General features: G+C 39.8%; 1 protein-coding gene across 3 annotated transcripts in view; it reads right to left on the bottom strand.

Moving 5' to 3' along the window:
* LOC128685066 (carbohydrate sulfotransferase 15) overlaps positions 1 to 12,719 on the bottom strand; it is a 92,529-nt gene extending 79,810 nt beyond the window's left edge. The window contains exon 1 of one of the 3 annotated variants that reach the window (XM_053771532.2): positions 12,520 to 12,719. In XM_053771532.2, coding sequence (XP_053627507.2) covers positions 12,520 to 12,540 — 21 coding nt within the window. In that variant the 5' untranslated portion in view covers positions 12,541 to 12,719. Of the gene's footprint in view, positions 1 to 7,944; positions 8,014 to 12,519 lie in introns of those variants that run through there. The other 2 variants (XM_053771526.2, XM_053771528.2) reach the window with 2 other exon arrangements.
* Positions 12,720 to 12,974: the final 255 nt, after the last annotated feature.

Raw genomic sequence — 12,974 nt, 5'->3', positions numbered from 1 at the left:
TAAGTTTAATGACTTACAGGAACCAAGAGAGACAGGAGGAGCTTAAAGTTATTAGTGAAATTGAAAGAAATTCGAAATATTTCTTTCCATATGCCAAAAACAAGGCAAATACCACATCTAGTATCGGGCCCTTACTCAAACAGGATGGGACTTACACAGATGATGACAACAAGGAAATGAGTGAAATACTGAAATCCCAATACATACGACTCTGTGTTTAGTGAGCCACTAATCAGTCTGAGGATCGACGACCCAAATGATTTCTTCATGAATGAGCCTCAAAACTCCATAAATGTATGCCAGATTTCCGACATTACCCTAACTCCGATAGACTTCGAAAAAGCCATTGACAACATGCCCATGCACTCAGCCCCGGGCCCAGACTCTTGGAACTCTGTATTCATTAAGAACTGCAAGAAACCCCTCTCGCGTGCCCCAAGGACACTATGGAGGAGGAGCTTGGACATGGGTGAAATTCCAGTCACTTAAAACAACGCATATATCCCCACTCCATAAAGGTGGCAGCAAAGCATTAGCTAAGAACTATAGACCAATAGCTCTGACGTCCCACATAAAAATCTTTGAAAGAGTGCTAAGAAGCAGGATTGCAAATCACCTGGATTCCCAAAATCTGCACAATCCAGGGCAACATGGGTTCAGGGCAGGTTGCTCCTGCCTCTCACAACTACTGCATCACTATGATATGGCCTTGGATGCACTGGAAGAAAATCAGAATGCAGATGTATTATACACAGACTTTGCAAAAGCGTTTGACAAATGCGATCATGGCGTAATAGCGCACAAAATACGTGCTAAAGGAATAACTGGGAAAGTGGGGAGATGGATCTTCAACTTCCTAACAAATCGAACACAAAGTAGTGGTCAACAGAGTTAAATCGGAGGCTGCCATAGTGAAGAGCTCTGTTCCACAAGGCACAGTACTCGCCCCATCTTATTCCTCATCCTCATATCAGACATAGACAGAGATATACACCACAGCACCGTATCATCCTTTGCAGATGATACTAGGATCTGCATGAGGCTGTCATCTGCTGAGAACGCAGTGGGCAACGGAAAACAATATGATGTTCAATGAGGACAAATTCCAACTACTCCGTTATGGAAAACTGGATACTCCGTTATGGAAAACTGGAGGAGATAATAACTAGAACAGAGTATACTACAGACTCTGGCCATACAATAGACCGGAAAAATAATGTAAGGGAACTGGGAGTAGTAATGTCTGAGGATCTCACTTTCAAGGATCACAACAGTGCCACGATCACAAGTGCAAAGAAAATGATAGGATGGATAATGCGAACGTTCAAAACGAGAGATGCCAAGCCAATGATGATCCTTTTTCAAATCACTTGTTCTCTCGAGGCTGGAATACTGCTGTACATTAACATCTCCATTCAAAGCAGGTGAAATTGCAGATCTAGCGAGTGTACAGAGATTCTTTACTGCACGTATAAGTTCTGTCAAGCACCGTAACTACTGGGAACGCTTGGAAGCACTTGACTTGTACTCGTTGGAACGCAGGAGATAGATATATCATAATCTTCACTTGGAAAATCCTGGAAGGAATGGTCCCGAATCTGCACACAGAAATCACTCCCTACAAAAGTAAAAGACTGGGCAGGCGATGCAAAATACCCCAATTAAAAGTAGGGGCGTCACTGGTACACTTAGAGAAAACACCATAAGTATCCGGGGCCCAAGACTGTTCAACAGCCTCCCATCAAGCATTAGGGGAATTACCAATAAACCCCTGGCTGCCTTCAAGAGAGAGCTGGACAGATACCTAAAGTCAGTGCCGGATCAGCCGGGCTGTGGCTCGTACGTTGGACTGCGTGCGGCCAGCAGTAACAGCCTGGTTGATCAGGCCCTGATCCACCGGGAGGCCTGGTCATGGACCGGGCCGCGGGGGCGTTGATCCCTGGAATAACCTCCAGGTGGGTGGTAGTCAAAAGATTGCAGAGGTACACAATTGGTCCAGGGACTGGACTCCAAAGTTTTGACAGCTGAACAAGTTACAAAGGTAATAAACTAGATCTGGTCACAATCATGACCAAGTTACAAAGGTAATGAGCTCCAGGTAGAGCTGGTCACATTCATGACAAGTTACAAAGTTAATGGATCATACACACGTCCATACATGGTTACAATCATGAACAAATTACAGAGTAATGAGAAATTAACATTCTAGGGAATGCATCCATTGCCCCAACAACAGATGTTGCTAGGTGCCTGTCCCTCCTCGGTAGGACAGCCAGACAGCCATTGCAAACAGCAGGAGGCTGCGCCAGCTGTCACCTCTGTCTGCTCGTTGACGCAGTTTATAAACTATCTCAAAAATTATATACTTGCTCTGAATCAGACTTCTTTTATTAGTATAATAAAATTCAACCGAATAGGCACTAATAAATGTGGTCTCACAAGTGAATCTAATTGTAGACCGTTTTAACTTTAATAGCTTTATTGCGTACCCCATACCCATCCTGCGGAGAGGGAAGGGGGTAGTCAAAATATTACAGACATAATAGGTCCAGGGACTAGGCTCCAAAATTAAGATAGCAAAGAAGTTACTATGGTAATGAACTATTTACATTGTTTATGGTCTGGTTACAATCGTAATGAATTATGTATGTAGACATGAATTCACAGTGTAGCTTATACGTTTTTTTTTATTTCTATTGCACAGTCTACGGTAAAATGAGCACCTCGTCGTTTGGCGTAGCTACTCTGGAGGATATACGCATTGCCTTGCTATTAATTCCATTGAGGTACAATGCGTCATATGTATTCTCGACGAGCACAAGTTGGTCGCCTTGAACCCTTGTTGCCTGACTTGGTAGTACCTCTGGCCAGCCATCACCCACGCTGCCTCCTTATCCTCACTCGTTTCCTCACTGCCCTTCCCTTGCTACTCACACTACCTCCCCATTCTCACTTCTCTCCTGCTCTCCACGCTATCCTCCCTAGTCTTCTGTGCCTCCTGCTTCCATTTTCTCTCCTCTTGCTCCTCACGATGATTAGATTAGATTAGATTTTGCCACCGAAGTGGCTAGTTTATTGTGCACCCCATATCCATCCTGTGGACGGTAGCGCGAGAGCATGTGGATACACAAAAGGCCTAGGAACTAGGCCCCAAAGGGTTAACAGGAATACATATGGATTTATATCTACATATCTATAGTTCACTTATCTGTTACAAGCAAATTTAGGAAATTTGCTTAGTATATCTGGTATCTTATTTTCATTAATAAGATATCTTGACATGTCACATAGGTTATTATACTGTCTGTCTCTGTATTCCTCAATAAGTGGACAATTAAGCACATAGTGTTCAAGACAGTGACCATATGCCTGATCACATAATTTACATTTAGTTTGATCATCATCTGTGTGTCTCCCAAACTGCCAGAAGTACTTGTAACCAAGCCTAAGCCTGGCCACTACAACATCAGTCAGTCTGTTCACATTGCAAGTTGCTCCATAAACATACTTATCTACGTTCATGTTATCATAGTGGGTTATAGATCTACTCAGGCTTCTAACTGCATTCCTATAACAATCATCTTCATTATTTACTTCTCTCCTAATATTATTCCTAATGCTAGACACAGTTATACCAAAGTTATATTCTACGTTCTCCTTCTGGGTACTCTTCTTGGCTAACATATCAACTTTATCATGAAGGAGTAATCCAATGTGTGATGGGATCCATAGCAATTGTACATTAATTCCTTTGTCCCTAATTTTTGAGTATCTATACCTGGCTTCCCCAATGAGCATGTTGTTGGAGTCATTATATGAGCCAAGAGCCTTCAATGATGACATAGAATCAGTAATGATGATAGAGTCAAGCTCAGTGTCATAGGTTAGCTTTAGCGCCATTAGGATTGCAAATAATTCAGTTTGCAGTGTAGACGCCCAGTTGTTAATTCTTATGCCTAACTCAACAAATTTATTATCGTTCTTAACTAGGGAGGTGGCAATAAGAGCAGATGCAGCCCTGCCAGAAGACTCCTGTTTAGATCCATCAGTGTATATAACTTGTGATAACTTATTACTACCAGCTAGGCGAAAAATTTCTTCTTGAGCAGTTGCTCTAACAAGAGATTTAAGGAAGAGATTACTAGCAATGAGCTTCTTGGGAGGGACTTGTAGGTATGTGATATTAAATGAACACATCTTCCATGGAGGGGTGAAATGCTCTTGTTGCCTACAGTGATACAGTTCATGCAGGTTATAAAACTTAATGCAATTGCACGTTTTCACAATCCATTTAGATCTGTGTGTATTTACCTCTAGACACTTGGTAAGATTCACTGTGACAGTGTCTGGTTCGTTTCTCAACATTCTAATACCGAGTACAGTGTTAATTTCAACAATCCTATCACTGATACTAGAAATACCAAGCTCCTTCCTCATGTTAAGAACTTTTGTAGATCTGGGACAGCCAAGAATAATCCTGAGAGCTTCATTTTGCATTAACTCCAAGGGTCGGAGGGAACTTTCTCTAGCTAATATCAACATGGGAGCAGCATAATCAATTAAGGACCTAACATAGGCTATGTACATCATTCTCACGATTCTCACATTAGCACCATAGTTGGGATTGTAACCAGCAACAGCTTTGAGAGCATTTAGCCTAGCTTTGCATTTCTTGTTTAGTTGTGGTATAGTGGATTTGTTAAAGGGTACATCTACACCAAGATATCTGTAAGTTTTAACGTAGCTAATGATTTCACCCTGCAAATAGATGGGTGGGGGATGTCGTTTGCTTGTTAATATCTTTGTTTTAGAGGAAGATATTATAAGGCCTAGTCGATTACAAATTGCTTGAACTTCATTAAGAATGGTATTCATCTTCTTATGCCCTGTTGTATGGATCATGATATCATCAGCATAGCTTATAGCTATATGTTTAGGTGAGGCAGGTAGAGCATTTAGGAGAGCATTAATCAGAATATTAAATAGCATGGGACTAAGAACTCCTCCCTGCGGTGTACCTAAAGACATTTCTTTAGAATCACTTCTGAAGCCTTGGTAAAGGACAGAGGATACTCTATTTGACAGGTATCCTATTATCCAGCAGAGTAAGCTACCACCAATATTCATTTTGGCTAGTTCATGTAGTATAACGGTTCTGTTCGCAATATCAAATGCAGATTTTAGATCAAGAAAAGTGGTAAAACTAGTAGAGGTGTGTGCAGTGAGAAAGGTGGAAATACAGTTCTGCACACTTTTACCTTTCATGAACCCATAGAGGTAGGGGGAAAGTTGATGTCTGATTCTGTAGTACAATCTGTTAAGCATCATTCTTTCAAAAGTTTTGCAAAGACAACTAGTTAAGGAGATCGGCCTAAATGTATCAGGCTGTTGGGGCTTAGGGATAGGCACAATGAGACTATTGGTCCAAGAAGTAGGAAGAACGCCCTCAATGTAACTGAGATTATACAGTGCCAACAAAGGGTTATCAGGCACGTGCCTTAGAGTTCTGAGAATATCATAGGTTATACCATCCTCTCCAGGAGCAGGAAATATGAAAAAGAGGGCAAAATTTTTTAGAGCCGGGGTCAATAAATAACGGGTTTAAGGAAGGAAATTATCTCGTGATATGCATGAAGTATAAAACCGATCAAGTCATATGTAAAATCTACCTTTGATCTTCGCAGTAAGAAAAGGACTACCATGTCGATGAACCTCATACACCATTAGTTTACAAAGACGCAAGAGAAGAACGCTGGCTAAAGGGAGCCTACCTGGAGATAGGCCGACTCTTTTTTAGGGAAGATATAAACGGCAAACTGGTCTATAAATCTTGTCCCCAAAGATGTGGCCCACAACAGTCGACTAACACCCCGGTACCTACTTACTACATGCCCAACGCTTCACTCGTGCCCGGGATCGATCCCGGACTCTCTGTGTAAGCTGAGGGCACTGGCAACCAAGCCACGAGCACCTCGCTGAAACACATGCCATGGGAATGAAGAAGAACGAAGCAGAAAACATATAGACACGCTAAACTATAAGGAGAAACTGTCACAAACCAAGTATGTGTTAATTGTTACTTGTTCGGAATAATTGTCCCCGAGGCCCGGTCACAGACGAGGCTTCTCAAATCTTAAAGGAAATATTGCATTAATAGTAACTACAAAGAAACTTACAGGAAAGTGAAGTACAATATATTGAAAGTAAGCAGAAAGTGGGTAAGATTTATCTTCTATCCCACATGTTCACAATATATTATATATATATATATATATATATATATATATATATATATATATATATATATATATATATATATATATATATATATATATATATATATAAGCTAGCAATCCTGAGTACAAAACGTTGTACAGGCTTCCGTTTCACATTCATATGACTGGACGGTAGTACCTTCCTGGATAGTTGGTCACAATGCGCAAAATATGTTACCACTTTCCAATGGGAACTCCATCACGCATCTTGTCCAGTACTACACAGAATATTCTCACTACTCGCCCCAGCAAGCACTACTCTCACCACTCACCCCAGCAAGAACTACTCCCACCACTCCCCAACAAGCACTACTCCCACCACTCACCCCAACAAGCACTACTCCCACCACTCACCCCAACAAGCACTACTCCCACCACTCACCCCAACAAGCACTACTCCCACCACTCACCCCAACAAGCACTACTCTCACCACTCACCCCAGAAAACACTACTCTCACCACTCACCCCAGCAAGCACTACTCCCACCATTCACCCCAGCAAGCACTACTCCCACTACTCGCCCAAGCAAGCACTACTCTCACCACTCACCCCAGCAAGGACTACTCCCACCACTCCCCAACAAGCACTACTCCCACCACTCACCCCAACAAGCACTACTCTCACTACTCACCCCAACAAGCACTACTCTCACTACTCACCCCAACAAGCACTACTCTCACTACTCACCCCAACAAGCACTACTCCCACCACTCACCCCAACAAGCACTACTCCCAGTACTCACCCCAACAAGCACTACTCCCAGTACTCACCCCAACAAGCACTACTCTCACTACTCACCCCAACAAGCACTACTCTCACTACTCACCCCAACAAGCACTACTCCCACCACTCACCCCAACAAGCACTACTCCCACCACTCACCCCAACAAGCACTACTCCCACCACTCACCCCAACAAGCACTACTCCCACCACTCACCCCAACAAGCACTACTCCCACCACTCACCCCAACAAGCACTACTCTCACCACTCACCCCAACAAGCACTACTCTCACCACTCACCCCAGCAAGCACTACTCCCATCACCCCAGCAAGCACTACTCCCACCACTCACCCCAGCAATAACTACTCCCACCACTCACCCCAGCAATAACTACTCCCACCACTCACCCCAGCAATAACTACTCCCACCACTCACCCCAGCAAGCACTACTCTCACTACTCACCCCAACAAGCACTACTCTCACCACTCGCCCCAGCAATAACTACTCTACTCTCACCACTCCAGCAAGCACTACTCCCACCAGTCCAGCAAGCACTACTCCCACCACTCACCCCAACAAGCACTACTCTCACCACTCACCCCAGCAAGCACTACTCTCACCACTCACCCCAGCAAGCACTACTCTCACCACTCACCCCAGCAAGCACTACTCCCACCACTCACCCCAGCAAGCACTACTCCCCCCACTCACCCCAGCAATAACTACTCTCACTACTCACCCCAACAAGCACTACTCACCACTCACCCCAACAAGCACTACTCACCACTCACCCCAACAAGCACTACTCACCACTCACCCCAACAAGCACTACTCCCACCACACCCCAGCAAGCACTACTCCCACCACACCCCAGCAAGCACTACTCTTACCACTCACCCCAGCACTATATGGTAGCAGTACGTTACAGAACAAGAATACTCACCCCAGCACGAGAGGAAAGAATTAGGCTAATGGATGGAACAAGACTACACACTCCCACCGCCAGACACACCAGTCTCTGCTTCGTCAACAAACCATGTCAAAACAATTCAATTAGAATAACCCAACTTCGCTAACATTTAGGGCTATAAACAAGCCAAAACCAGTTCCACTGATAAATAGCCTCCTCAGCGTAGTCAAGACAATGTTAGCAGCTTTCACATGAAACTACATTTGAGATTCATTGGGCAGTGACGCCCGAATCCAAAATATGATTAAATATGACAGTAAATACGGAACAACAGAACATAAAACTATTAAAAATCATGGTGAAAGTACCAAGAATAACAGTACTGTATACAGACCTAATAATTATCCTAAGCTATAAATCCATTTCAGTACACTCAGGCATAACTGCGACTCTGTTACAACCAACGTGCGGAAATTGATCAGGACAAAATAAACGAGGGCCTTTCATTACCTGGGAAATCCTGAGGCAACACATGAGCGCGCGCGCACGCACGCACGCACGCACGCACTAAGCATTTAAAAAATAATCTTCAGGAAATGATAGGATGTCATGTTCTTGGAATAAGACATGATAAACAGTAACACAATATGGTGTGCAGGGAAGCCTGAGATTATCCTGTTTTCACCAAGCATAATGTTTAGGTTAACATACACACAATGTTATAAGATATTAACAAGCAACAGAGTAAATACCATATTTTCTTGACACAGTGTTTAAACAGGAATATATATATATATATATATATATATATATATATATATATATATATATATATATATATATATATATATATATATATATGCAAAATAACCACTCTGAAAGAATAGAGAAATTCCAAGCGCTTTCGTGACTACTCACATTATCAAGGAACTATGATAATGTGAGTAGTCACGAAAACGCTTGGAATTTCTCTATTCTTTCAGAGTGGTTGTTTTGCATATTCTGAAATCACCTGTTTACTGTGATCTTATTGCATATATATATATATGTATATATATATATATATATATATATATATATATATATATATATATATATATATATATATAATTATATTAGCGAGTCATTTATCATGTCACAAAGCGTAAAGCCATAAAACTGTCACTTGAACTGACGTTATAGGAACATAAGAAAGAAGGAATACTGCAGTAGGCCTACTGGCTCATGTGAGGCAGGTCCAAGTCTCCTACCGGCTTAAGCCGCCTACAAGCAGTGTGATAAACTACAGCAATGAAGTTACCAATTTAGGAGCGATACATGTCAGATTTAAAACTGATACATATAAATGAGGAGCTCGGTCATATATTCCTACGAACCTAACAAAAAAGGAGCACTATACATTATGCCTACTGATCCATATTAGGCAGGTCTAGCTCACATCAACCATTCCCATTCACTGATCTGTCTAACCCGCCTTGGAGCTTCTCAGTGTGTGCTTCAATGGCCATGAGTCCTCATTTAACATGGTGAAAACAGAGATGAAGTTTAGCGTTAATGCTTATATAAAATATTTCTCATATAATCCATGATAGTGTGGTGCCACATCTTCGAAATATGATTAAAAATAAGTTTTATTAAATAGTGATGAAAATTTAAGAACTACAGTGGAGATATGTAGTACTGCTTGACTGTGCTGGGTTATTCTATGTTAAATATAGGATTTACCATTACTGTATGCCAGTATATATGTGCCTTCACAATTGTTATAGAAATTTATATTATCTGTAGAATTATTTGTAAGCCTCATGAGTAAAAATCGTATCACTTCTTAATATAAAGCTATTTGTAATCTCTAAGTCATTGTGAATGGACTCCAATGGAAATAAGTCACTGACTTTTTTGGGTTATCCTAGGTTCTTTACACATATGCTACTATGTATGATAATCTATGTAACTGTATATGTGTATACCTGAATAAACTTACTTATCCTGAGGCAACAGTTGTTAATGGGCTGCTGACGATCATGTTACATAGGCAATTCTCAATCATAAACGTTTGAGCACACTAACACTGAATGTGAGAGGACCTAGTAGCGTTCAGTGAAGAGACGGGGCCAGGAGCTGAGTCCCGACACCTGCACCTACAATTAGGCAAGCACTACCCACCATCACAGTAGCCTTCAAAAGCCTCAGTGCTGGAGCCTTGGCCAAGAGGCTAAACGTAATATATCCATGTAATTGTAATGCATCGACAGTATGTATTTAGTCCCCTCTATATATCCTTGTAATGTTAAATAGTTTATTATGCACCCAGTACCCATGATATGGGAGGTAGTCATAAAATTGCCGAGGCATATATGTCCAGGTGTAAGGTGGTGGGCAGGATTGATGGCAAGAAAATTAATTCTTATATTTTCACCCATTCTCGTCTTCAAAAGATGTCGAGAATTGCCAGGAAACGCTTAAATCTGCACGCTTACTACCCATGGTGCGACGATAGACTTCTTTTCCGATTATATGCAATACTTGGGGAAGTAATGAGTGGTAGAAGTAATGAGTGTTATACATAACACGTTTCGCTGATCTCATGAAGATTACAACTGTTATGTTGTACTATGTTCTAGATTAAAGAACGCTCGTGTTACAAAACTTTGGCGAATAACACTTGCTTTACCTGGTACAGCTGTCTGAACAAAAACCTACATCATTCTTCTACAGCACAAACAATATTAAAACGCGTCCCAGCTTTAATGAACTGAATGGAACTTTGTAAATGTAATCGTTGACAGACACATATGTATACTTTTAATGTATCCTTAAACTTTGTATTTTATGGAAAAATATTTTGTACTTGTACTTTAAACCTTGTGTACCGTATTAAATAACAAAGTAAACATGTATGTATGGATAAGATAGGGCGGTAGGAGAATATTTCAAGAGCCTCATGGAGAAAGCTCAACATTTTCCCCCCTCGAAGTTCCTTTATATACTTGCACGTCCGTGTTATAATGATCTCTTTGTGGCGTTGAGAGCTAAGACAGTCGGCTCTCTCATTTCCTCTCCACAGACCCCTTCACCGGGGGTGCCTTGATGGCCATGAAGGGCTCTTGATCCTAGAAAGTGGAGCTACACTTCTTTTCCTCTGATCGAACCTTTGAACATTTTCATTAACCAGATGCTATATGACCCCAAAGGGGTTTAGCGCTTCCTTATAAATGTAATAAAAATTTATGTACCATGAAAAACACACAGCACCTCTCAGTGTATATACACTGATATTCTCAACGTTCAGTGTATATATTATTTTTTGAATATTAATAGCCTGTGAGAATATAACAAATGTGACAGTGAAGACCGGGAAACAATACGCTTCTGTAACAGAGCCGCCGCTTGACTGTTACTGTTATTAAAAACGAATACCTGATGAAAAGGACTGATTTTCTTTATATGAAGAGACGGAATTAAGGATGGGGGGACGATTGTATATCCAATCTACCAAGTGTGGGTAGGTTGGTAAAGCACTGCGTACCTTGTTCCAAGGTTCGTAGGTTTCAGTCTCCTTCAGCCAGAGATCAGTGTTAGTGTATATTTCGCCTGCTCTTGCGAAATATATATATATATATATATATATATATATATATATATATATATATATATATATATATATATATATATATATATATATATATATATATATATACACAGACAGAACAATATACAGAACCACTGTAAAAAATAACGAAATTCCTAGCGCTTTCGTGAGTTCTTACATTACCAAGGAACTAAAGTTCATTGATATATATATAGACAATGTTATATTATGAAAAATAAATATATAATATATATATATATATATATTATATATATATATATATTATATATATATATATATATAATGTATGTATGTATATGTATATATATATATATATATATATATATATATATATATATATATATATATATATATATATATATATATAGTATATGTCGTGCCGAATATGTAAAACTGGTCAATTAGCAAGAACTCATTTAAAATTAAGTCCTTTCTGAAATTTTCTCTTATACGTTTAAATATATATTTTTTTCATTAATGTTAATGTAAAAATTTTTAATTTTGCACCAAGAGAATCTTAGAAAACTTACCTAACCTTATTATAACAAAAGCAATTTATTTTAGCCTAACCCCACAAAATATATTTTAAATACGTTTACAGTAATTTAGTGCTAAACAAACACAATCAAATATATTTTTTTCGTTAGGTTCAGAATGATTTTGGCGAAATTATTGCATACACAAATTTTCACTTGTCCTATATGGCAAGATGAGCGTTGCTATTTAAGCCAAGATGGCAAGTTCTGCCTATTCGGCACGACATTATTTATATAATATATATATATATATATATATATATATATATATATATATATATATATATATATATATATATATATATATATATATATATATATATATATATATATATATATATATATATACATACATACATAGAATCCTTAAATTTTTCTCAAAATAATAACACTTAAAACTGAAAGTGTTCTTAATATTTCCAGGACCCTGGATTATCAAACTTTCGTATAGAAACATACCTGCAATCTCGCTATGTTCATCTTTGCCCAGGATCATTACAGCATATATTATCTCTTGGCATCTTTTTCTCTTGCGAAAATTGTATATGTATTATTCTGGGCGACACGTCCCACACACGCACACACACGTACGTAACTACGTACCAACGTCACCCACCCTGGACGGGAGTCTTGGACTGACTGACTTGAAGATGGACTCAACCTTTCGGCTCAAAATTGTGGTGGGATGCCTACTTTCAAAAAAATAGTATAGCTATTTTGGAAGCATGCCTTGCCCCTTTTTTTTGTGTTGCTTACTTGATGTATAATATTCATTCCATTAGTATGACCAGAGTTAAAATGAAGTTATGGAAAACACAGCGAGAAAGAGTATATAAAGTTTAATGTTTACTATATATGGCAATAATCTCGCTGGCGTCTGGGGTCTCTAGTTGCCAGAGTGTGATGATGTACAA

The sequence above is a fragment of the Cherax quadricarinatus genome, chromosome 5 (assembly GCF_038502225.1).
Source record: "Cherax quadricarinatus isolate ZL_2023a chromosome 5, ASM3850222v1, whole genome shotgun sequence".
NCBI lineage: Eukaryota > Metazoa > Arthropoda > Malacostraca > Decapoda > Parastacidae > Cherax > Cherax quadricarinatus.
The sequence above is the reverse complement of the archived record's forward strand: the minus strand, read 5'-3'. Positions and strand labels throughout refer to the sequence as shown.